The sequence below is a fragment of the Anarhichas minor genome, unplaced genomic scaffold, assembly GCF_050575085.1.
Source record: "Anarhichas minor isolate MPS153535 unplaced genomic scaffold, ASM5057508v1 ptg000030l, whole genome shotgun sequence".
NCBI lineage: Eukaryota > Metazoa > Chordata > Actinopteri > Perciformes > Anarhichadidae > Anarhichas > Anarhichas minor.
The window spans coordinates 10,489,920-10,517,465 of NW_027466476.1; the positions used below are offsets into that span (position 1 = coordinate 10,489,920).

The following is a 27,546-nucleotide window of genomic DNA, read 5'->3' on the forward strand; positions in this document are numbered from 1 at the left end:
GCGTTCAGAGAGTCGTATTGATCCCTGCAGGATTCAGATGTTCAAGTGTTTCAGAGCGTTCTGTCGAGTCGTATTAAGAGGGATGCACAGAGGAAGCGGTTCTTCATCAGTGACCCCTATCATGGTGATGCGAGCGCCTCATTTGTTGATGATTAACGGTCTGAAGTCCCACCAGTCACCACAATATATTTACCATAAATATCATCCTTCTGTTAAGTAATCCATACAGTGAGAGGAACAGAACAGTTTCCAGCTGATGCAGCAACGAGTCTCATGTTCCTTGCCGGTCACATTTACACACATGTGATGATAGTTTTACATCGACACACGGCGACACAGACAGTCAAATAATAAGAAGGGAGAGAACAGTTACACGCAGAGAGCGGGAAATAAGCACAGCAATAAAACAAAACTATATACTTTTTCAGCAATTTTAATGCCTAGAGCACATTACTGAAGTCAAAGCTATTGGAAAATAAGGATATCTTAAAGGTATGGATTCAATAAAAGTAATGACATAATGATGCTCTCTCTTCTTTAAGTGTAGAAGAGTAAAATCTGCAGCTTGAATAAGCTGCAGATGAGAAGGAGCTTACCGGAGATGCAGGTTTATAGAAACAGGTCACAGAGGTCATTTCAGGGCTCATGTTGTTCACAAAGCCTCTCGGTGTATAGCGATGCTCCGGGCAGCTGAAATGCCCATTTTTGAGTTCTCTCTGTCAGTCTGATCTGCTCAAATCCTTATATATAAAAAAAGGGTAAAAAAAAGCATCTCACCACTTACCATGAAGAGGTTAACAAAAAGCTGTTCCCTAGAAAACCTTCGTAATCCTCTCGGCTTTAGTGGCTGATAGAGGAGACCGTAACGCTTGTAAACAACGTTTAGGTCCGCAGGGTGTCAGATGTACAGACTGTGTCTGGGGAATACTTAAACACCTTTTTTTGTGAATCTGACTCTTATTTATGACGTCATCACATCCGTTTTTTTGTGTTTTATTTGCATCAAACCCGTTCTGAGCCTTCATTGAATCCAAATGTGTCTTTGAAATCAGTGATGAAACACGACGGCCCACAATATATGAAAACTAAATCCGACAAATGTCCATATCTGCCTTTCAGCTGTTCAGGGTTATGAATCGCAATGTGAGCAGGGAAGCTATATTTCATTGTCATTCGTAGTATCTACGGTTACAAACATGATTTTCTTTTCTGTGTTTCAGTTTCGTACCTTTGACCCGTGCAAACAGCTGTGGTGCAGCCACCCGGACAACCCGTACTTCTGCAAAACCAAGAAGGGGCCGCCTCTGGACGGGACGGAGTGTGCTCCTGGAAAAGTAAGTTACATTATACGACAAGGCCAAAAGTATGTGGACACTTTATTTAGAATAAACTGAAAATAAGAAACGCAAACTTAAAACCATGTAGTCAGTCATGTAGAAACTGCCTCAGACCAAAAGTACAGGCCCACTCCTGTCATCCGTTTGACTTTATTCTGATATTTCTGTGTTTGGCTGACCTTTCCTCTCTCCTGTCATCCTCTGTAGTGGTGCTACAAAGGTCACTGCATGTGGAAAAACCCTAATCAGGTCAAGCAAGACGGCACCTGGGGCTCCTGGAGCAAATATGGCTCCTGCTCGCGCTCATGTGGAACTGGAGTTCGCTTTAGGACGCGTCAGTGCAACAACCCGGCGTGAGTGGCAAATGCAGCAATAACACAATTTGATTCTGGGAGGCTTCATGCATGAATGTAGAAATAATGGAGGATGCTGATATCCAGTGCCAGCTATAATTGGATGATTTTACTTTATAACTGTATAATTAGATAACCTGAGTATGATACCCGTATGATATGAGAATCAAAATGCAGTGCGAGGTAGACATTTGTAAGCCATGACAAACTCAGAGGGCTTCAAAGAGGCTGAAGATTAAAATGTGACCCCTCATTTTCCTAAAAGTTTCTTAGCATCCTTTTTCAAGCAGGATTCGTTTTGTCATTCTCAGTTTCTAAGAAATACTCACGGTCTGATCAGCTCTGACGTTCATCCATTTCTCCCCTCCAGGCCCTCCAACGGGGGCCAGGACTGCCCGGGAGTGAACTACGAGTATCAGCTGTGCAACACCGACGACTGCCCCAAGCACTTCGAAGACTTCCGAGCCCAGCAGTGCCAGCTCCGCAACTCCCACTTTGAGTTCCAAAATGCCAAACACCACTGGCTGCCCTACGAGCATCCCGACGGTAAGCCAGAAAGATGTCAACAGATTGTTTTGTTCCGGCGTTTGTCCCAAAACGGAACAATGAAAGTCAACATGTGGACCAGAACTTGTTCAATTGTGTTGTGTGTCTGCTTTTCTTTCTTGTGTTCAGTTTCTGTATTCTCTTCCCTTTGCCCTCTTGTTTCCTTGTTTTGGTCTCTCCCATCACTGCGCCAGCATGCAGAGTTTAACACCATCCAAGCTCAAAATGTGCCCTCTCTGTAGGGTGATGGATATCTGCAGTGCAGATACTAAACTTCACTGCTCTTTATCGGTGTGCGGCTTCGCTCCATGGAGCTGTTTTGCCGCTCATTGCCCCTAAATTGGTCTGAGTTTTCAAAGTCAGTCATGTAGAAAAGAAGTAGGAAAACCTACTGAGAAGCTGCAGGGAGGTGAGACGGTGAAGTGGGAGCCCATTGTTTTTTGAAAGGTAAAGAGCTTTTCTAAAGAGCGTCGTGCATTTTGGTACGTCAAACTAAATATCCGCCCCAGGCGCTGTGTGGATGTGGGGGGGGGGGGTCGCGTCAGGAAGTTCATCCGGCGTAAAACATATGCCAAATCAAATATGCTGATCATAAAAATCTGATATATTCAATGAGATTTTAAAAGGTTTTCATAACATTCTTGTTTTTCCAAGTTGGATTTTCTTCCTAATAATTCTACTAATAACCATCCAATATTCTGCTGTGTTGCAGCCAACAGGAGATGCCACTTGTACTGCCAATCAAAGGAGACCGGAGACATGGCGTACCTGAAGCAGCTGGTGCATGATGGGACGCGATGCTCCTACAAAGATGCCTACAGTATCTGCGTGCGCGGAGAATGTGTGGTAAGGTGTTCAAACTACATGATTTTGACATATTAAAAGCAGATGCAGGCTGTTTGAATATCGACAGCTTTAAATTACACAGTGTGATGTTACAAAACTGCACAATCAGTTACAGGTTCAACTGTGAACGTGCTGTGATTAGAGCCACGGTGCTGTTTTAGAAGCAGCGTTATGCAGAAGCTTTATAATCATGTTTTGATTTGTTCCTCACAATGTGTCCTGAGATTCCCCCGACAGCAGGAATTAATTAAAGCAGAATGTCAATATACACATAAGTTCTTAAGTAGCTCCGTGTCCTTCCTGTTCCAGTCTTTCTTTTCCCTTTTTAACTTGCTGCTGCTTTTCCACGGTGTGTTCAATGTTTACAGGAGTTTAGGTGAAATATGTCACGTGCAGCTACAATCATTTAAAACAGTAAATGGCTCATTAAAAGTACATTTTGATTTCCAACTGTGGTTAAGATCAGTTTTGTAGGAGAAGTGGTAACAACATTTCTACACCTCACAGGGAAAGAGCCACGAGTCATCACATATGGTACCCAGTGGTGGAAGAAGCATTACAATGATACAGTATGCAGAATGTCCCATTACAGATTCAATATTTATTATATTATTGTATTATAATTATTGATACAAGCATCACTTTAATGTTGCAGCTGGTAAAGGTGGAGCTTAACATACTTTATAAACTGCTGGATAGCTTCATCTATGATATAGATGATATTTGTATTGATAATCTGATTCTAAAAGTACCTTCAGCTGTACATTTATAATGTAGTGAATGTATAAAGTAGCACAACTTGTCTCAAGTTAAGTAAAACTCCTTCAAAACATCAGTGCAGTCCCTGAGTAAATGTAATTAAGTTCATTTCCACCATTGAAAGAACCTCATAAACGCCCACATGCTGTCGCTATTGAAACAGGATCTATAATTAGTTTGATGGCCCGCAGTCAAACCGATTAATTACAATCTGTCACCAGTGTGCTCACATCACGTTGTGTCAAGTCAGCATTCCGATAGCTAATGACGCCTTGAGAGGAAACACCTGACGGGTGGGCTTCTCGTTAAAGCCACGTAGTGAATCGTACATTTCCAACACCGAATAGAATCTCAGCTCATCTGTCTGATTGTTCACTTGGTCTCCAGAAAGTCGGCTGCGACAGAGAGATCGGCTCCAACAAAGTTGAGGACAAATGTGGCGTTTGCGGCGGGGACAACTCCCACTGTCGCACCGTCAAAGGGAGCTTCACCCGAACGCCAAAGAAACCTGGTAAGAACACATTGAACCGGTACCAACGCGACGTCTGCAGACAGAACTCTTTTAAAACACAAAGAATATCATGTTTTTATACCAACGATTCTTCCCTGTTTCATCCCCTGCATGTTTTCTCTACTCCAGATAATGAATGTTTCTTATCCATGATGCACAATGAGCGAGTGATCAACCTTGATAAGACACAAACATACTGCACTGTTGTTTATACATCATATATAAATCATCGCACGGCTCTCAACACGTCGGCCCTCCCTTGACCCAGGGCCCTGGACATCTGAACCAGTGTCCTTTGGCAGCCGTGTGGGCGCTTACTCGTGAAGAGCGATGGCCATGAGCTCGCCGGTGGGGCACGCTCACATGCACCACCAATATATCTTTGCATAGCAAATAGTTGCCGGTCTATTAATACTCTGAATTTTGAATAGAGAACCTTCAAGAGAACACTGAACAATAAGTGCAAGGTTTTAGGAAATGAAATGTGGAGCGGAGTTGTCCTCGGTCCCCACTACATTGACGAGAGCATGAGCCGACCAGATTCAACCCGTTGTCAGCATGCCACCCTTTAGAATTCATTCTTAGCTTTTCACTGGCTCTTTCAATACATGTTCAATAACATCTGAAATCCAACGCTTGACAAACAAAGTCTGATTTCTAAAGACGAACAGCTGTGACTCACAGTCGCCAAAGGTTGAAGTGGATAAAGAAGAAGAAAACTCTCTCTTTTTGCGGAGCACTTATTCTGATTAACTGAGAGTGTTTACTAAAGTGTCGAGTAGCCCGTCGAAGCATCTGGAAACATTCCCACATTCCAAATCTCAGATTGGCAGAAAGCTCATTGGCCTCACCTGGACTGAAACAAGGAATTTAACCTCCGTCACTTGACGTCACTCCTCTGCCTTTGCAGGATGCAGGAGGTGGCTGCAACAAACGGACTACTACACCTGTGCACCATTAAGTTCAACAGAGAACTCACGTTAACAGACACTGGGTAGCATCGGTGTGTGCTGCTCACAGTCACAGTTTTATTGACGTCTTCTTATTAAGACATTTTAAAGTGTACTCTGCTATGACACTTAGTATGAAGTGCATATACAGCAGTCGTAATGTTTGTCTCAAAAAGACACACCTGTCAACCTGACTGATGGAAATAGAGAGAAGGATGATGATTTGTTCAAACTGTGGCGTAACTGTGCAGCGTTTCTAATATTTCCAGCTCAGGTGTATTGATTGAAAGCCCGACTGAGATCGCAGAGGTGTGAATGATATTGCATCCACCTCCTGCAGTCCTCCATGTCATTTCTATTCACTCCTCTGCAAAATCTGCACCCACAATTGAATATAAATGAGCCTGTAGGGGGGGTGCAGAGCGACATGAGTGTCTGACTGTCACTCCGAACAGCCCGGTGCTTCCGGATTAAGACCCTTATTAATTAGCAAAGCAATGAATGTATTCTTTAATTTATTTAATTTATATAGTTTGTCTTTTTTTTTAAAATGATTTATAAGTTCAGAAACAAACTGTTCTTTCCTTTCCTACAAAGCCTTCTCAGGTTATCTCCCCTCTGCAGCCGCACAGGGGGCACACACACACACACACACACACACGCGCACACAAGCTAATGTTTTGCTCGTCAATGCAAAAGTGTGCAGCTGCATGAGTGTTACTAAGTGGTTCATTTCCTTTTTGGAAAATGTGTCTTCGGTTTCATGATGCCCGCCAGGATCCATCTCTGATGGCGGCCTCGTCCGTCTGCACATCTTTTATTTAAGCGACGTGATGTCGTAAAGCCAATGCAGAGCTTCAGAGAATTAACAGAAAATTGACTCTCTGAGAGCCTGGAACAGGAACGGCTTCTTCAAACCGTTCCAGGATTGTTTGAACTGTGATCATTCCTCTTTTCTTTTTAACCACTCACGTTTTTTAACAGGGAAACAGTTAAGCAAGAGAGCCCATAAAGAAACCCCTTTGTTGGAAAACACAATATGCAAGTATCCAGTGTCACTGAATCCCTCACAGCCTCTTTCCTGGCACCTTCTGTGCAGCTTGTAGTGCAGATGGATGCCTAACACTGTAGAGACGAGTGACATGAGCTGCTGTTTTCTCTGTCCCTTGTTACTAATTAAGTGTCTATTTAGGTCTGACTCAACTGTTGTAACTGTCACGGGTTCATTATCTAGTCAAGTCTCTAGAGCTCTGCATAAGAAGTTATCATTACATGTATGGTTATGTCATGTAAATTGCTTCAACAGCCTAACAAACTAACTTTAACGTCAGAAATGTCACATTAAACCAGCCTGCAGACCTTTGGAGGCAATCTGGGATGTTGTTGGCTATTTACCATCTGATTGGTTGAACCTCAAATGCTCAGTTCAACCCAAGCATCCTCACCCAACGGGTCCAGCTTGTGCGCAGCACTTCCTATCAGTCTACCAAAAAACTCTTTCATCAAACTGTAATTTCTGTTGAGCGGCTTGTGGTTTCGGAAATTGGCTGCCATCACGAAATGTTCTCTCGGAAGCGAGAGGGCATCTTTTGCCATTTTCCAAAACTTAGATTGCAATGTGTCGTCTTTCGATGCCCTGCAATGTGATTGGCCACCTGTTGTAACCTTTAGTGAACCCCGCGGCAGCTTGCCAGCGTATGTATAATCGCAATCACCTCAGCGACGGCGCCGGGAGGCTCCGAGTGTTGGGCATGCCTGTCAAATCTACGGGCGAGTAATGACAGCACTGCAGTTCAGTCCTGCTGATTGGCGTGTGGCTCCCTGCCAGCAAAAGAATAGTTTGCCTCCTCGTCCGATGTGAATTCCTCTGGTCCCTGCTATGCTAATTACATATGCTTCCACTGTAGGTGATGTTGTTGCAGAGAAAAGTGAGACGGTGGAGCGGAGGGCAGAGGAAACTCTGCGAGACCCGACTAACCGATTCATTTTATTTTGAAGGGAAGACCAGAGGAGCCTTCTCTTTGCCCAAGGGAGCACGAAATGTGTTTTTAAATGAAACTGAAGACTCTAGAAATATACTGGGTGAGTCACGGTAGGTTTGCAAGCGGTGGACATCCGTGACAGAAGAACTTTGCTGCCCTGTAGTCTGAAATAACTCTCACTTGTGCCTCATTGAAGCATGGCTGAAGGCATTCACATCATCTCTGCACATAATCAATATGGAAGATAAGAAGGGGGAGTTTCGGGACCTTTGGGAGACGCTCAAGTATATATTGTGCAAGGGGTCATTTAATGACGCAACAGATGGATGTGAATGAACGGCCTGTTTCAATGAGTTCTACCTGCAGGCTTCTACAGCGAGGAGGAAAGCTGACAAGTACACGTTTTGCCATTTTCTTTTCTTGCCTCAAACGTCTTCGAACATCTTTGTAGAGCAAAGAGAAGCGCACTTCTGATACATACGCGATGTCCACCACTGCAAACAAAGATCATTCCTGTACCTGCTTAACTTACCTGTCTGTGTCTTTATCTTTCCTAACCCCCCCTCCTCTGCTTCTGCTGCTGCTGCTGCTGCTGCAAACTTGGCAAAGGTTACCTTAAGATGTTTCTCATTCCTCCTGGAGCTAGACATGTGATCATCCAAGAACACGAGGCCTCCCCTCAAATTCTTGGTAAGTGTGACTTCCTAACACGAAACACATGTTTAGAAATGAAGAGGAAAGATATCCCCATCCTCCTCGTGTTTCCCCCGGGAAAGACGAGTGGGAACATTGACTGTAGAATCATAGATTGTAGGCTTTGCATAATTTATTCACTGTCTCCCTTTGAGGCGGAGAAGATGAGTCTTCATTAAGCTCATTCATCATTAATCAATCTGTTCAGGAGAGTGGTGTTTTTCTAAAGTGTGTTTAGGTGAATTCAGTCGTCAAGCACATTTAGAAGAAATCTGAAATATTTATGACCAATGGAAATATGTTAGGAGTCAGAATAAAATATCTTCATCGTCATATTTAAGTGTAACTAGAGATGCACCGATCGATCGTCATCCACTGGTTTTCAGATGATCGGCCGATTAAGTTCATTTTAGTTTTTTGTTGGTCACATTGACAGACGTGTGCCGGCGTTGTTGGTGTGGACGTTTTTCAGAGTGACAGAAGAAGAACTAAAGCTCGCAATTTGTCAAAGTCCAAAATACGTCGTGGGGGGTTCAACCTTAAAAACATTTGTCATCAGAGTGACTAACGTTAACGGAAGTTGCATCGACTTGCCTTATGATGTGTTCAAGATCTATTCATTAAAATTCGTATTGCGCCCATCGTTGGCCTCGCGGGTCGTAACTCTTCATCTCCCGCTGCCAGCTTTCTGTTTCAGCTTTGGTTACCTCTAACAATGATAACAGTGGTTCCTTTAATTAAGCTTGACTAAGAGGTTATTATTAATATCTCCATAAAGTAGTTATTTCAGCATAAACCATGGTATTTCTCTTAGTCTAATTAAGTTGTTGTTGTGCCTAAACCTAACCAAACAGAGTCAAGCATTGCAGTTTGCTGTTTGATTTGGAGAAGTAAAGCTGTAAAGGCGTTAGTAAACATTATCTTCCGTTTGGAGTTGAGACTTTAGCTGCTCTAATAAGTCCACAAACCGGTCTCTAACTTTTTGTGTCCAAAGTGTCAGGCGTTCTTTGTGATTTTATCCAATATTTAAATAAAAATGACTGATCGATGCTGCTGTAAATGAAACTTTTAAGACCTACAAAGTTACAGTAAGTGAGCACATCAGCAGTAAAAGTACAAAAGTGAAAGTTGAGAAAACCCGGAAACAAACATTCATTCCTGTCTGTTCCCGATGGGGACTGTGCCAGGCTGATGATTGAAGGCATGGGAGAGCTGGCTAATCTTTTTGTTTCTTGTTCTGTGGGTGGCCCGAGGAAAGCGTGATTTATTCAGCGTCCAAGAGGTGAAAGAAGTCGACATCGATCTCCTCAGCTAGAGGCAGTGGGTGTTTTACATTTACCCACAAGTTATCTATCTGAACCTCCTGTGCTGGGCAAAGTTAGAGGGGAGGAGTAGAGAAGTGAAGAAGATCGAGATAAACCGATGTGTGGAGTGAGTCTTTGAGGAGAGAGGATAAATGGCAGAGCTGTCCCAACTCAGTATAACTGAAACCTGAAAAAACAGTCAGGCTTCTGAAGATATTGATACGATGTCTATCTTTAAATTCATAAAGCCCACATCAACCTTGAGAGACGTTCTCTCAGGATTAGTCAGAACTGAGTCTCTGGTTTCGGGTTTTGCCGTAAACCTACTGAGACATGATCTGAATTCTACAGATCTACAATATGATGATCCCTCGGTGCTGTGTTGCTTCATCGGAACTTTTTTTAATCGTTCAATAGAGCAACAAGTTTGTGTGGAGTACCCCAAATAAAGAGCAGGACAGAGGCAGCTGTGACTCTAAACTCTGAATTCTACTGTTGTAGTCGGTTGAGGTGGAACTCATTTTTAGCCATCAACTAATGGTTCTTTTCCAGATGGATTTTTTCTCCATTAATTGATTGTTTGTTTTGTAAAAATGTATGAAAGAAATTGAGAAATGCTCTCACAAAAGAGCCCAGAGTGACACCTTCAACTACAACAGTCCAAACTTCCAAATGATTTAAAATGAATAAATAATAATTTAAAATAATGACATGGAAAGTTTTGCTTCAGAAATGTCTAAATGCTTATCAAAATAATAAAATTGTCAAAAAGTAAAAAGTACAATATGTCCTTCTGAAATGTAGTGGTGTAGAAGTATAAAGCAGCATGAAAAGACACTCAAATGTGTACTTAAGTACAGTACTTGAGTTAATGTACTTGCATTCCACCACAGACAGCAGCATCTTACCTTTTCCAGACTCTTGACGTCGAGCCGTAAACACACTTTCTGCGGAGACATTCGAAGCAGGACTGCTGCCTGCTCACTGTTGCTGAGCTGTGATTGGACAACTGCCTCTCTCAGGGAGTTAAACAAACAACGTGTCTCTCTCAAGAGGACCTTGTCACGTATGTTTGGAAGACTCTCTGAGAATAACTTTTGTTCAAGTCAAGATAGTTTTGTTTATAAACCCAGAAAAATCACATCTCACGAATGTTCCTCTGGAGACTTCAGGGAAAGTGAAAGCTTCTGTTGTGTCAGTAACAAAATCCCTCACAGTCACTTTCCTGCTGCTGCACGGCCGGGAGGGTAATAAGGAAGTGAGTCTGCCCCGAGCCATCGTCTTCTTATCTCCTGCTCTGGGATTATTACCTCCATGTAGCGACGCTCACCTTCTATTTTTCACACATACGCATAAATCAAATGTAATCTTCATTGTGATGCGTTACGCAGCATTATTACAAGGTCTTGACCCCCGCTGATAAGGATGGAAGCCATGCTGTCAAAAGCTCTGATTAATTGCTTATTGCCCCCCCCCCCCCCTCCCGTTCTGTGGGTCCCTTGATAAGCTTTAGACAGGCACGAGGAGCGTTTCCAGCTCGGTCTCCAATCAGTCCGAGTCACAGATATTCTATTTCAATTCAGTTTATTTATTTATGGAGCATCAAATCGTAGCGGAAGTAATCTCTTTTCACGCGGAGCCGGTCCAGAAGCACTCTATTACTTACAGAGACCCAACATTCAAGTGGCAAGAAGAGAAAAGTCCACTGTAATGCCGTGTTCACGCCAAACGCGGCGCGAATTATTTGCGCGAGTAGATTACATACAAAGTCTACGCACAGACGCGATGAGACTGGAGTGAAGCGAATTTGCGATGGCGCGATTCGTGTGAGTTGAAAATTTTCAACTTCTGCGGAAAAATCGCGTGATGTGTGGCGCGATAGCCTATCAGCGTTGAGATGCTCCTCCTGTCATCACTGACGTCCTGTCGTTGAATCAGGAAATAAATACTGTAGCCGTCTGTGTTCACCCAGAGCTCTACCATACCTCATATCAACAGAGACCAAACTATGTGTATAAATGTGTGTGTGTAAACCATACGGTACAAACAATGAAAAGACGCTGCCGTATTTACGCCTAGCTGACGTTATTGTGAGTGTTGATGGAGCTGCTACAATGTTAGCTTAGCCTAGCACCGATCGATCCCAGCTCCATTGAGAAAACAAGTTTTTTAAACGTTATTCGCTTGTCGTCTTGTGGAGAGAACTAACAAAACATGAATTCATGCGTTTTACAAATTGGCATCATTACGTAGTTATTTCGTCATCCATTTTTGTCCGTTTACTGCAGTTAAATCTGTTCATACAGCTGTAGTAAACCAGCCGACGTGTGGCTTGCTAGACACCACAGTTTTTGATCACCCAGAATTCCCTAAAAGTACGTTTCCACACTTTGTGGAGACGGCTGTAATGTCCTGTGATGGATCGTTGTCCCTCGTTATCATGAAGCTGAAAGGCCGAGAGAGAGAGAGAGAGAGAGGGAGGCACAGAGAGAGAGAGAGAGAGAGAGAGAGAGAGGGAGCCTGTTGGAGGGAATATTGTCTCTGAGCTTCAGGAGAGCACTGGGTGTCCCTCCATCATCACAAAGCATCAATCATTATTTGATGTTCGTGTGGCGCGTTTTATAGAACCTGGAGTGTAAAGATACAACAAATGAAATGTCTTTTCATACAGATTTAATCAACAGTGCACATCTGGCTCTTCATGACTCTCGTTAGCGTCAAAGAATGTTTCCTCCGCTGTAGTTTTGTAAACAGCATCCATCCTTCCTGCCACTGTCATTATCTGTGAAATGACATGTGCTGATGGATCACTTTGAAGATGTTCCTCACTTGCTTACACTTCACGGACTGGCGGCTAGACTCAGTTTTCCTGCTGCTCGTTCTGCATTCCTCTCAAAGTGATCATGACTTCACATTTAGACAGTTATTCTTTAAAAGAACCTTAAGCTAGAGCACAGCTTTTAAAGGAGGAAAGGGACTTTTCTAACGCTAAACTTTGCTCACTGATGAGATGCAGGTCATCCCGAGAGAACCTGATGCAGATGTACAAAAAGAACCCGTTGATGGTTCTACCGGATTGTAACACTTTAAAGGGTAACTTTGGTATTTTGAAACCGGGACCCTATTCTCCCATGTCTTTGTGTTTAAGTGACTAATGCTAAAAACAGAATTTTCTAACGTAATTCTCTCATGCAAGAAGGATTTATCTGTTGAACAGTAAATAAGTAAAATACAAAAATTCTAAATAATTAGAAAGAGCTTCAGTTAGTCAAGTTTGATTCATGTTTGCTGTTAAATTAACCTGCGAGACGTCAAATAAAAACAACTGCTAAAAGACGAAGCTGTTTCCTTCCTATCGCTCGGCGTCATGCAGGCGGAAGTGTAAGACTTGAGCACCGGAGGAAATGATCCTTGTCCCAGAGACATGTGGGTTGTTTGAGCGTCTCCTAATTGTAACTCATTTGCATTTAAATGCATCAGATTTATTCAGAGCAGCTGGCAAACACGGCCGTTTTCGTTTCAGCCTCTCATTTCTGAGACGCTTCATCATATTAGAAGTTTGGCAGCTCGTTGTATGAATTATAGCACGAGTCAGACATTGTTCAGTTTGTAAATCATTGCACGTGAATGCCAGGGGTTCGACCCATTCCACGAATCGCCCATTTGAGACCACCATTCTTTTTTTTTAATCCCTGTGAATAATTCAGAACTTTTGTAATTGATAGAGGAAAGCCGTTTCTTTGTCGGTGGCTTATAACCAAATGACTGATTACAGCAATCAAGAACCAGGCGACGGGGCATTACATCCTCAACGGGAAAGGAGAGGAGGTCATGTCCAGGAGCTTTATCGACTTGGGCGTGGAGTGGAACTACATCATCGAGGACGAGGTGGAGACGCTGCACACTGACGGACCTCTGCACGACCCCGTTGTGGTTCTGGTAATAACTCCTCCTCCTCCTCTGTCAAAGCTCATATTTTAATTCATCTGAAAGTTTACAACAAACACTGTGTGAAAAGCAGCAGGTCAAAACAGATGAGCGGCGGCTGCCTCAGTGCAGTGAAGAGAGACAGAAAATGTATCAGACAGTGATGGAGCGTGTGAGGAAACAGAGAAAAATCATCTTCCTTCATATCTTAACTTATTAAGTCATCGCTGTCAAGTCTGATTACAGCCGTGTCGTTACATTTACTTAATGGACACAACTGTCTGAATGAATAAAAGCACTTCAACAGACAGATGAAGCCAGGAATGTTACATATTCAATGTCCGATAATGGCTCCATCGTGTTTATTAAAAAGCAGTTTCTCCTACAGCATTTAATAAGTTCCCCCAGGTCCAGAAAGAGTACAACTCCTAATGAAGCCGTAGCCAGCAGCAGACAAAAACGGACACAGAGGAAACTGAACAAATCTGAATTTTGTTTTTACCCTGCGGCACTTATTATTCATAATCTGCCAAAATGCTATAGAGTAAGAACTAATCTGTTTTTCTTCTATCATGAAATCATTTTGACTCCTAAGAGGAAACTTCAAAGGTTTCAGACTTCTTTCTCTCCGCTGCGCTGCAGAATTAATTAAATGATACGGCGATTAGGACGAGGGTTATTAATCTCTGTTCTCATTCTGTTTAGCCGTTGTGTCATCATTGATTAATGTCGGCAATACTTTTTAATTTTTATTAAGGGTTTGTTGAGCTAACAGGCTTTCGCTCACACACACACACACACACACACACGCTTTCGCCTTTCTTTTCCTCATTACACATTATTGTTTTTCCCTCAGGGACACCGGATCTAATTTGTTACATGTCACATCAGTAGGGTTTTCTAAATTGCCATTCATCCACGAGATATATTCCACATTGTGATAATTAAAAACATTTAGTTTCACACTGAGGACAACAGCAGATCTGACTGAAGTTCATTGATAGTTTTTTCGTGAACATTATTTTTCTGAAAAGCGATGTAATCAGAAGAGGAGCAGAGGAGTAGTTTAAAGGAAGTGGAGAGGCACTCTTGTAGTTTCACATGAGTTCTGTGCTTCTTTGGTGAATCATTCAGATAATCAGACATATTTCATTTGGCAGAAAGTGGAGGATATAAATAAATCGTTCCGGCACAAAGCAGATCTGTTATAGTCCTGAGGCATGCATTTATTATTCTTCACTCATAAATCACAGGTATTCAGTGAGTCATCTCAACTGCTACCATTTCACTGATGGACGATTAGCCATTAAATGATGTCATGAAAACATATCTTTTGTGTTTTTTAAGTGCATGTTGGAGAAAGGCGGCATATAAAAATGATTTCATGTGAAATTAATCTGCAAACTAAGAAATATAATTTACAGAAACATTGAGTGCAATAATCCATCTTCTCTTCCCCTGTCTCTCTCTCTCTCTCTCTCTCTCTCTCTGTCTGTCTCTCTCTCTCTCTCTGTCCGTCTGTCTGTCTCTCTCTCTCAAACACACACACTTCGGCGCTCGAGTCCACTTGTCTCTGTCCTGACAAACGTGCTGCTATGATGCATAAAGCAGGTTTGCAGGTCGAGTTTGCGTGGTTGATTAACACATATTTGTTTGGGTTTGCCGGCGCGGATTGACTTTCATAAGGCGTTCGGTGGGTGCGGGTTATGAAAAACGTTCTCCTAATATCTGTGTGTCAATCCCTTAAACCCACAAACAACACCAACACTTGTTTTGAAGTTTCTCTGTTTCTGAACTGCTGCCGTACCTGATCCAGAGGAGAACTCAGAAACAGCAGATCAATGCTTTAGTCTTGTGCGTGAACTCCCCAAATGTCTGATAGTTCCTGCCTTCAACCAATTACCGTCTCCTGTTGACGGCCGGTAATGATCATCACTGAGACTCCAGTCCACACGATGGAAGCTGCTGCTGCAATTTTACCCTTTTTTTCCTGAAATTCAACACAATCCAGTCATTCACACAAATTTACACTTTGAGTATTTCAATATGATGCTTTAATGCCAATGTGCTTTTTTTTTCCTTTTGTTTGCAGATTATACCAAAAGACAATGAAACACGGTCTACTTTAATGTACAAGTACATCATCCATGAAGATTCGGTGCCTGTCAACAACAACAATGTGATCCAGGAGGACACGTACGAGTGGGCTCTGAAGAGCTGGTCTCCCTGTTCCAAGCCTTGTGCCGGGGGTAATGGAAAAAATTACCATCAAATTTGAAAACAATAGAGAGGAATACTTGGTTTTCTACTTTAGCCAATATGATTGTCTGAATATTACACTCACTGCTCTCGTTGCAATTAGGGAGCCCTTCACTGTGTAAGTCCTTGTAATAGATCCTTGTTTCTAAGCAGGATGTATAATCGATCAAATATTTTTATTAGTTCAAGCTGAGGCTTTTTCTTTTGAATTTTAAAAGCAGTGAATAGCTATTATTTTCTTTGTAAACGTCATAGGTATTATGCATGTCTTATTATGTTGACATAATTGCCACATATAATAGGATGCTAACATAATTAGCCCCAGTGGTGTTTTAGTAGCTCGGTACCCTGTGGCTTTCAGCACAATGACGGGTGTTTCAACTACACAGTGATCATTTATTAACCCTCTATGAATAATGCTTTTCTTTGATTTTACAAATGTTAAATGTTAACCGTGTCTAAACACAAGTCAGGTTTGACTAAAATTGGCAAAGTTTAAATCAGGAACTCTCTGGAGAATGAAGAATATTGATTGAATTATACTTCATAGTTTTCTTTAGATTTTCACTGTGTCTTGTTTTATGGATTACACAAAGATGTTCATGCTGAAGTCGTTGCTTCCTTCACAGGGTTTCAGTACACCAAGTATGGTTGTCGAAAGAAAGGGGACACCAAGATGGTCCATCGGGGATACTGCGACGCCAGCAAGAAGCCGAAACCCATCCGCAGAATGTGCAACCTGCAGGACTGCACACAGCCTCAGTGAGTACAGACTCCACCACGTCTCACTGCAAAGTGCTGATCATAGATTCAAACTGAGATTTAGCTGCAGTCTATTAAGATAAAACGTGTTAAAATGCTTCTGTCAGCATGAGTTGAATATGAATTAGCCTCTCTTCCACTGTAGTGTGTGTGGTAGAGAGTGGGAATAGTGAGGAAATAAGTTTCTAACACCTACAAATCTGTTTTATCAAGATGGAAACTGTGGCTTACTGGGATTTATGAGCACTTTGTGTTTTGTCTCGTAACTCTTGAGGTGTAAAAGCAATTCCTTTTAGATAATCCAGCAAATTAAATACAAAGAAAAACAAAGCACTACATCATATTAATGCAAACGCATATAGACACGACCATGAAGGAGTCCTGCTCACCGATGTGCAACATTGCCCACAATGGTGTTATAAACCCCAAAATATAAAAGGATAGGTACCAAACTATAAGCAACGAAGTCGTTGTCAAATGCATATGGTCTCATGGTGAACAGTTTATTATTATATCACCATTACAAAACCTAAACAGGTTTCACACATTCTCCAAAAAGTGGCATATCATCGTTTCTCTACCTCACAAAAACCTTAAAAACTCTGATAAAGACATGCAACAGTGGAAACTGTTTGAAAAAAAGTGGGCACTTAAAAAAACACATGTAGCAGGTTGTTTGATGAACCATCTGTCAATCAAACTCTTACCATAGCCAGTTGAGAGAAGAGTGGTGCTTGGTGCGTGCGCTGACTTACCGATCTTAAACGCATTACTTGAAGCCTGACGAGGTTGATTTTCATGTGGTCTGTGATCTCCCAATCCTTGCGTGATCTCGTGACGTTGCGATAATCCAGCTGCCGTGCGAGGTGAAGACAACTGGTGCTGCAGCAGAACGAGAACTGTAAGTTCGGGGTCATGAAGTGGAACTCATTTTTGCAATTTCACACAAGTCACCCTTGAGCTAAGCCTTTAACAGACTGATTTGATTCAGAGATGCAGGTTAAAATGTTGTTCTCCAGCGACTCTGTACTTCCATAAAGATGTTGGGCTTGTGAGAGAGATTAAAGTAGAATAATTAGAATTAAAGCAACGGGAGGCCAAGATGTCCTCACTTTCACACCCTGTTCACACATGCCTCCTCAAAGCAGCAGGTCATTATTCTGCCCAGATTAAACAGTGATTTTCTACCGTTGCTGTACAACGAACTAGTTCCCAAAAGATGTTTTTCCACTCTTCATTTTCAAGTTGCATTAGCTCGTTAAGATGAAATCATATTACAGAGGGAAACTGCTAACAGCAATAATCATTTTTGAAGTTATTTGGGAATACCCAGAAACTCTACATCTCACAATTCCCATAATGCATTTCCACAGCATCGCCCATTAGACCCTCATTGCCTTCACCTGTTAAATCACATCTCAGTTGACGTTTTGAAACCATTGTTCAGAGCCAGCCCCTTTAATATGATTTATTATTAAAACAACAAACTTATGCAAATAATGTGTTTTGTTTCCCCCGATCTCTGAATATGAATGTTGATATTGTTGCCCTGAAGAGCTGCTAACCCTGAGTGTTTAATTAGTTTGGATTTTAATGTGAGTTTTTGGTGTCCCATGACAAATTAAATGCTGAGATTTTCCCACCCTGATAATAATTGAGGGTCTCGAGGCAAGGTAGGCAACTGCCTGAGGCCCCTCATTAAACAGGGCCCCACACACCTACAGTAGAGATTTATTATGATGTTTAGCTGTGAAAATAGTTGCTACTAAATTACTCATTGTTCCCCAAAATAACAAAAATACGCAACTCAGCTGTATATCCTACTACCTATTGTGTGCTTCTACTTCAGAGGAAAACATTTCCGTACTACATTTACTTGATGAAGAAATGTTATTGGTTATGTTGCAGATTCAGAATCACAAAATATAACAATTAAATGATAATGCATTATTATTCATTAAACTATCCAGCGTCATCTTAGTATTGAAAGCTCCAGCTTGAACAGACTTTAAGGACCTTTTAAGTACATTGTGCTTATAATGCCTCTCGTTTACTCTTGAAGTAATCATTTAAATGATTTGATGGACGGTATTGATCATAGTTTTACCACTGCTAATACCAACGATCCCGTCAGAAACATCAGTGAAATACAGTAAGCGGAGGTCGTTTCCTTAATGTTAATAATAATACATTTTATTTGTTTTTATGCACTTTAAAAGTTACTTAAAGGCACTTTACATGGTAAAGACAGAAACAATAAAGGCAATAACAATATAAACAAGGCAGAGAGACGACGTAACAGTAAGAAACAAAAAGATACAGAACTAGCATCACAGATCCAGGTCTGCATTTCTTTGAGGCAGTTGGTGATGGTGGAGATGTAGAGCTGCGTGTCGTCAGCATAGCAGTGGAAGTGGAGACCAATGGTGGTGTACAATGTTACCAAGGGGGAGCAGGTAGAAGATGAGGAGGAGGGGGCCCACACAGACGGAGATTCCTCACTGTATAGTTAGTGTGAACAAGTCTTAACGTAATGGATTCATTAATTCAGTGTTAAGTAGTTCAGATATATTCAGCAGCTATTCCCCTCTGTGCTGCAGTTTAGCAGCAGCATTAATCGGGAGTTAAGCTTGTCTCTTAATGTTACTTTTACAACGTCTTTTAGTGACACGACAGATTCAAACCCTCGGAGATCGAGCCAAAGCCGATAAATCTCTAAGCACAGTATTGATTTACACCGTGTAGCCTCAAGTCTGCTGTACCTGGAGCCGGGGCAGGTCTACTTTCTGTCAATGCATCCCTTCAGTGTGACTTCTTAGGACAGCAATGAGTTGTGACATGAGGGTCCTGTTTTAAATTCGGCCCCAATAATTTAAAAGCGATGGCAACTGGATGAGAGACGAGATAACGGGAGTGAAAAACAGCGTCTCTGGGTGAAAACTATCTTAAGCCGTGTGTAGCAGCTGAGCTGGAAACAGCAGCAGGAGTGTGAAAGTAAAAGAAAAAGAAATGTGAGAAAATGAATGTGTCGTCTGAGGTGATGGAGTCTGAATGCAGGGCCGTGACAGAAAAGGCCTGCAGGTGAAAGAAATGGATGCTTCAGCTGAACTGCAGCCAAAATCATCCACCCAAAGCGGCTTCTGTTTAATCAGGCAACTTCATTACTTGGAGATGATGCAACGTAACATGTTGAAGACCTCACATAGTGAGCTAATGTTTACCCGCCGGCTGTTCTGTTGAGCTTTAAACCAAAAAGCGAGCGATGTAAAGCTGCTGTGATCGGACGCTGGATGAAGCATTCACTTCCTGCTGTTGGTTGTGTTTCTCTCTTAATTAAGGTCTCATTGACTTCTTTTTGGGATGCTCTCCATTTAGACAAAAAAGTAAATAACTCAAGGGTAGGACTCTGTCTGTGTTTCCTTTTCACAGACTGTAGAAAAAGTTGGATACAAAAACAAGCATGCCTTGTGCATCTTAATGGACAAGCTTAACTTTAAAAGTAGTGTGCATGAGACTCTTTTGCCTTTTAGCAGCCAGCTGCAGGGCTCTAGAGACTGAAATATCCCAGGAGCTATTAAGTTGGATCGCCATGACATATTGTCCAGACGTTCAAGGTCCCCAGAGGATGAATCGCACAGACTTCATTGATCCCCCTGAGTATTCTTTTAGAGCCACCAGCAGCTCAAACTGCTTCATCAACTGGATGAATTGGCACAAAATGTGGCACATTGGCCTCCAGACGGTGACGCGTGTGGTGACACCCATTTAAGTGAAATATCTCCACAACTATGGGATGGATTGCCATGAAATTTGTTACAGACATTCCTGTTCCTCTCAGGATGAATTGTAAAAAAAACGTGCGTGATTCCTCAGTGTCTCATTCAGCGCCATCATCAGGTTATTTGTCCAACAATTTGCAGGTATTTGGTCATAAATCACCTCTAATGACTCTCCCATCAGCCTTAGCTTGTGTTTTATGCTAAATAAAGAATGTTACCAAGCTAAGACTCTAAACTAAGATGATGAACATTATATCTGCTAAACATCAGCATGTTAAGATTGTCCTGTTAGCATGTTAGCTCACAGCTGCTAGCATGGCTGTAGACTCTTCAGGACAACACACAGTATGACACACAGGGACATACTGGGACTGAAATTCACACAGAGACTTTGAGATGGTGACACGATCATCTGGTGGGTGCAAGACAAAAAAACATATTTTTTAATTTTTTAACATGAATATAGTTTTTGTGGTACAAAGAGAATCCAGTGAAATTATAAAATTGACAAATGAAATCTCTATGACCAGGTTAGGCCTGGAGCAGATCCGCCGTTCGGGATTCTTTCTGAACTTCCCGAAGGTCAGTCCACTTCACCATGAACCCACGTCAGAGCACCAGCACCAATTGTTTTCATACATGGACCCGCACGCCGCTGGAGAGTTGAATATGCATCATCACGTGTGTTCTGGATAGTTCATCTACGGAATTTTCCAACATGTCAGCCACCTGGTGACAGTTTGAGGATTGTGGTCTTGGCCAAGTTTCAAAGACTTTGCTTACAGAAGGGGACTGCACTGCATTTCTTTCCCCCACAGAAACATTGGGAAGTAAAAGCTAGTATTTTGGTGCAGATCCAATAATTTTCAACATCAAGAGAGGGAGCATTGTTTCTGTAATAATAATGTTTTTTATGTTCCAATGAACTCCTTTATTACTCAAATGGGAGAAAGAAAAATGTTGGTGTATCGCTATATGGGCACTTTTAGGCAGATCTGACCACATAAAACATTTCTAAATATTTTCCTGTTATTGAAGTATAATAAAAGATGAAGAGGATTGGAGGTCTCTGAGGACATTTCTTTTCTACCTTTCCTTTGGTGTCTGAGTTGGTCAGTGTGAGGAGACAGACCTTTGAAAATTAAAGGCATATTCCCTCAATAGCTGGCCGGCTTTTCTTTTCATCATCGCTCCAGACCTTTGCTTCCTGACTTGACCGGTCTCTCATCTTTTAGTTCAGGAAAGGACTGAAATTTTCGAGCAAAGTTGAGAAGATTCTGGCAGAAGAGATGAGAAATGTCAAGGAGGAAATTTGGGAGAGTATGCCTGAAAAAGATAAGATTACAGTACCGGCGATGTAGAGCAATATCAGGCAGTGAGGTGGAAGGAAAGATGGATATTATGACAGTACATTTGGTAGAAACGAGATTTAAAAAAGTCTGTGATTTAAAAGGTGGACTAAAACTTGATATAGTCAGTTTGTGGGGGGAGCTGGAGGAGATCACAGGGGCCTGAAAGAGAGGGGATAAAACTCTGCATAAATAATGTCGCAGATAGTCAAACTATAGCTGATAGTTTCACAGGGAACCTCCTGAAACTGGCCCAAAATGTGGGCCGTCTACGACGATCAGGCTTCAGTATGTTTGTGCTGGTGAACTTTCTCTCACATTCGTACGGTTTCACTCAGACCGTCACTCTGATAACTTAGAATCTGAGCATCCGAAGATTGAAATCCTTAATCCGGCTAGAATATGTTGCAAAAAATGTACCCCAATCTAGAAGTGTATTGTAAAAAAGTGGCCTTAAAGTGTGTAAAGAGTCTATTTACATCTATTTATCTCTGCAAGGAGATAATGAGACCCGCCATGTGTGTGTGTGTGTGTGTGAGTGAGTGTGCATGTGGGTGTATCTTTGTGTCTGTCCACGGCTAACCCTGCAGACTGCTGCACCAAACTGTTGTTCAAGGACCTCCCCTGGTGAGCAGTGACTCGCACTTTCTCCAAACGCCTTTTAATGCCTTGATACTGCCATTGATTGACTGTTGAATCCGCACTAGCTGAATTTACTTTCAAATGGCAGCTTTCTATATTGAGCAGTGTGTCTGCACTTTAAATGATGTGCGTAGCTTCATGTTCCTCTTTGCTGATGAATGAGTCTCAACTTCTCTGAGAAGTTTGGAAATAGTCTGTTCAGAGCGCTCAGGCTTTGTGATTAGCAAACACCTCACTGCTGCATGCTAATTATATGTAGCAGTAGAAGTAGAATAGTAAGTAATTACTATCCAAAGAATGGTGCTTTCAAAGCTGTTCGCGCCTGCTCCTGAATCCCACACTCGATTCTTTGCTGCCCTGCAAAGAAGCCTGAATTCATCTCTAATCATTATACCTGCTTTGTTCCCTGCATTCAAAAGTCTCATATTATTCACCGCCTCAACAGCCTGGATGTCACTGCAGGTCTATTAATATTGTGAGGGAGTGTTTCTTCTCAAGATTTCAGAAACCATAAAAGTACAAGATACAGCAAAGCAAAGTAAAACATTTAATGACATCAACTTGGGCTCTGGGAAATTGTAATTAACAGAGCAATTAAGCAAGAAAATAATAAGCAGATTAATCAATTTGGCAAAGTCTCCCATGAATGAATCGGACCTCAGCCTCTTTGTTTTGGAAATGAAAACAGTTTTTGCCCTCTGATATCCAAACACACATCTCTTCCTGTCTCTCTCCATATTGCTGTGTTAGATAACTACATTCAATAAACGGTAAAATGGGGTTTCATGTGACGGGTATGACGTCTAACCTCTCCTTTAATTGGATGTTTTTCTTGTAAACGCCCCTCAGCGCTGGGGGAGACGTCACACGTTATAAACCGTTTTGCAGCGAGAAAAAGACGCAATGCAAAAATACTCGGATACAGATTTTTTTAACATATTTGTCACATAACAATAGATAAATGACCAGAGGGGAAACAGAATTAAAACTGGAAAAATTTATTTCTACAGCCATGCTAGCATAGCAGGCTATCGGCTACCTAGACACTGCAGCCCTTTGCGCTAAATGCTAACATCGGCATGCTAACATGCGCACAGTGAAACATGATGTTTAGCAGGTTTACCATGGTCACCATCTAAGTTAACATACTAGCATTTCCGATGGGAATGAAAATATACGGGACAATTTGAAACATTTGACCTGGTGGTGGCACGACATGTAAAAGTAAGTGTAAAGTCAGTGGGTCTCCAATCTTCCAATTACCCTGAGGGGAACATAGATGTCAGAACCAAAGTACACGCCAATCCATCCAATAGTTGTTGAGACTTTTCACTTCAAACCACAACCTCTTGATGGTGGTGCTAGAGGAAAAGTCAGGAGCTTTCATCCCCTGGGAACCATTAACATCTGGACTGAAGTAGTGTGCGTATGCTTTGATTTCAGGTCGATGCTACGACTCATCTCCCTCCAACTTTCAGCTTTTCTTTTTACTGATATGATGCATAAGTAATTCTGTCAGTAGTCTGTGAAGTTCTACGTTTGATATTTATAAAGGATATGATCTTGTACCAGACAATGGCTGAATAACTATAATTATGCAACTGTCACCGGCAGTATCAGAGGCGATTTGATGTGAGATAAACTGCTGCAGGCAGCTGGATGACTTTAAGTGTATTTGTTGAAAACAACATTCAAATGCTCAGAGGACGGAGCACTTAACTTGTTTCATGAAACTGTTCTTCGCAGTGACTAATTTGCATTTTATTTGTTCATTGAATCATGAATTTGAGGACCTGAGAGTCCAAAGAGAGGCTCTGTTTATTCTTTTGGAATGAAGATGTTATTAACTCGTTGATTAACTGAGCTCTTGTCGCCACAGCTGATTGTGATCTTGTGTTCAGGGCTCATTCGCTCCAAGTGAGGCGTCGGCTGTGTTTGTTCGGATTGATTCCTGCTCTTTAGAACGGATGCATCGAACAAATAAGAGCAGAACTCATGATTTAAAAAAAAATCACAGGAGACATTTTACTGCAGAATGAGAACTTTAACTTTTGATACTTTAAGTACATTTTACAAAGCACTTTTACTCACGTAGGATTATGGATGTAGGACTTTTACTTCTAGTAGAGTCATTTAAAAGCTAAATACTTCTTCCCCCTTAAAAAAAAGTGTATTGGCACTCTTGTACACATTTTGGTGTTTTTACATAATCAGCTAGATCTTCTTCATATCCCCAAGTAATATCTACTCTTTGTTTCATCCAGATGGATCTCGGAGGACTGGGAGCATTGCACCAAAACCTGCAGCAGCCTGGGCTTTCAGATCCGGACCGTTCGCTGCATGCAGTGCCTCAACGATGGCACCAACCGCTCCGTCCACAGCAAGTACTGCAGCGGGGAGAAGCCAGAGAGCCGGAGGCCCTGCAACAGAGTGTCATGTCCTGCACAGTGGAGGACCGGAGCCTGGTCAGAGGTTCAGTACCCACATGATCTATTTGAGAGGGAGAGATGACTCTAATATTAAAAGGATCACTTAGCCACAGATCAATGTGATTGATTTTATGTTTAGTGTCATCTTGCGTCCAATTAACTGTCATCTTACTTGCTGCATGCTCGCAATTGTCATGCAGTGTTGCAACACCATTAATGTGCGTGATGTTATTTCTCGACGATATCATGTATAAAGTGAAAAATGAGCCATCTGATATTTAATTTAGGGCAGTGTCATATCTCATTGGAAAACACGTCAGTTTTAGTTCTCCAATTTCACCAAATGAGACCTTTGAAACTATCGAAAGATCCAATAAATCAGACGTCCTTCTGTGTGGTGGAGAGCAGAAAAGAGCTAATAAGAAGCAATTATTCATGCCAGCAGCTGGTGTGAGTTGGTTAGTTTCAGATTTTTTGATATGGCCCATCTGTATGTTGGAATATAGCTGTTTATATGTATGTATACATGCATATGTGTGCACATAATAGTTGAGTAATTTATTTTTATGAAGTAGATGATTGTGACATGTATTCTTGATAAATGATAAGGTAATACAATAAATGAATCGTGAAAATTATCATTTTTTCGCTTCTTGTAGGGTTTGAACTGTATTCATTTTTCTTGCATCAGTCACAAATCTCCTTCGGGCTACAGCTGCACATCATTAAGCAGCGTTAGCACTTCTATGCTACGCTAGCGGATAATGACCTACCCGGCTTTACAGGAGCAGTGTTCCTTAATCTCATCGTCTTCTGCCTCGATCTCACAGTGATGTGGTGGTTTACTTTTACACTGTGATCTGTAGCTTTAGCTCTTTAACCTGTTTTCACTGCTGACTCAGTTTGACTTCCTGGAACGCATGTTGTAGACCCTCCTGTCTGATTCTCTCTGAAATCCTTTTTTTGTTTTTCCAAAAATTTGATAACATTTTAGCAGGGAGTCCAGTTAGTGACAGTGTGGGCTCCATGGAAGCTCCGAAGGGTCATTTCCCCAGACACGATTTGGGTATTCTTCAAATATCATCGCTGTCGTAATGTGCATTTTGAAGCTGCCTGATTGAGATATAAAACAGAAAACCATAATAAAAAGCAAATAGAGTGAATTGTGAAGTGATTTTTAGGGGCCGGTTAAGAGGAGTAAGAGAGGAGTCAGCTGGCAGTATAAAACAGGCAGTAAAAGGTGTTTTGAGAAAGTGTGAGTCACCGCAACCACAAGAGGTCCTTGAGCCTGCAGCCATGACTGGCCTCCCAAAATATTATGCAGTTTCCTGCAGCAGAATGCAAGATTAGCGGTGGACAGACACAGAGGTGACATACGGACACACGGAACCGATTGCATGATCCTCCTGGCGGAGATCAAACTAAAGTTGAAATGCCCCTTCTCAGACAAACTCCTCAGCCATGTTCACAAAATACCATCCAGGAAAAGTAAAAGAAACAGGCAAAGGATGCTTTGTTTTCGGAGTAAGAGATAGATTTCATTCCCTGCAGATTCCCCTTTGAGGAATCCAGTCTGAAAAGGGGACAAAGGAAAGTCTCCATGCTGATGCTGTTGCCAGGTCTGCTGTGCAGCGAGACAGTTTGATTGTAGGTGGAGATTGAACTTCAACTCGGCTTGTTATCCCTCCCAGTTGGTTTGGCTTTTACTGCCGCCTGTGTGACATGACTCCACTTCAAAAAACCGTGATATTCAGCTGCATGTGAGTGAGTTCCTATAACTGCGCTCTTCCACAGTGCTCTGTGACCTGCGGAGAGGGGATGGAGAGGCGTCTGGTCACATGCCGAATCGGAGATCAATGTAACGGAGAGAAACCGGAAACTGTGAGGTTTTGCAGACTGGGACCCTGCCACGGTGAGCATGTCGTTCATTAAGAGCTGAAGGAAAAGAAATACCTACTCTAGTCCTTTCTAGAATAGGTATTCTGCAGTTCCTACGGATCAACATATCTCAGCACATTCTCTCCTTCTTCACAATGGTGATCATCAAACTATTCCTTCAAAACAAGAAAATAAATAATAGTTTACTTCTGAAAGCTATTGTTGCAGGTTTTCCTCCTTAACTACAAATCATGTATCGTCCCAACTTTCCATCCTTCAGTTTACATTCATTTCCACACGGCATTGAAATCAATTGGCAGACCCTCAAAACTTACCAGAGTTGCACGATTCATCACAGTAAACGTCAAGTCTGCAGTAATTAGTTTTAAAGTTCTATTGTTGGGTCCTTGATGAAGTTCATGATCAGATTTCTTAAGATATGCTGCCCTTCAGCTCACAACAACAACACAACGGCTGCTTCTGTGATGAATTACTCATTCGTGCAGGTTTCATGACAAACAGAAATTAATGGAAAACAACTAGTGCCTGGAAGGAAGAAAAAATACATATGAAATGTATAACACAACAGCATGGTTTGCAGAATAGTCATCGGTATAGTACAGTATATGTTTATTTGTAGTGAAGGGACTGACACATGCATGACACATGAGTCTCTCTCGTCAACAGAGAGACTGTAACCTTTGAAAAAAACAAAAACAGATAAACACAATCTTCCTCTTACAAATAAAATGTTGGATTCATTCGCTTCAAACACATTAGTTGAGTACATATGGGAGTTTTTTAGGAAATTTAAGATAAATATTTCTATGTACGCTTCGTACTTTTAAGCCTCATGACTGAATGAATGATCGGCCGTTCGCCGATCAGCTGGGAACCGTCCGCTTGTGATCGGCAGCCGATTGATCGGTGAATGCCTACTTTAAAGCAGCTGACTCGAGTCATTAATTATGGAATTATACTGTAATTGCCACTTTTTGCCACAGGGGCTGCTGTTTAATGAATGAATCAGAATCAGCTTTAAATACAGCTGAATGACATAGTCTTGCTTCAACAGCTCAGTTTATCCTTCTACAATCTTTCTTCGCATTCATTTGAAAAGAAGAGCATCTTCTGAAAATGCTTCATTCTCAAATGTCAACGTATACCAATTACTTCATTGAACTCTTCCCATGAAGCATAAATGCCAAAGCTGAGTTGCAGCGGAGATAAAGGGATAGAT

At 41.8% G+C, this 27,546-nt stretch overlaps 1 protein-coding gene across 1 annotated transcript in view; it reads left to right on the plus strand.

Annotated features, from left to right (window-relative positions):
* Nucleotides 1-27,546, plus strand: part of adamts3 (ADAM metallopeptidase with thrombospondin type 1 motif, 3) — a 115,578-nt gene that overhangs the window by 82,480 nt on the left and 5,552 nt on the right. Inside the window, exons 11-22 of the mRNA XM_076104702.1 lie at nt 1,221-1,334; nt 1,545-1,690; nt 2,061-2,236; nt 2,949-3,082; nt 4,229-4,352; nt 7,301-7,384; nt 7,894-7,974; nt 13,057-13,220; nt 15,301-15,457; nt 16,097-16,229; nt 24,264-24,471; nt 26,223-26,340. Coding sequence (XP_075960817.1) covers nt 1,221-1,334; nt 1,545-1,690; nt 2,061-2,236; nt 2,949-3,082; nt 4,229-4,352; nt 7,301-7,384; nt 7,894-7,974; nt 13,057-13,220; nt 15,301-15,457; nt 16,097-16,229; nt 24,264-24,471; nt 26,223-26,340 — 1,639 coding nt within the window. The remainder of the gene's footprint in view (nt 1-1,220; nt 1,335-1,544; nt 1,691-2,060; nt 2,237-2,948; nt 3,083-4,228; nt 4,353-7,300; nt 7,385-7,893; nt 7,975-13,056; nt 13,221-15,300; nt 15,458-16,096; nt 16,230-24,263; nt 24,472-26,222; nt 26,341-27,546) is intronic.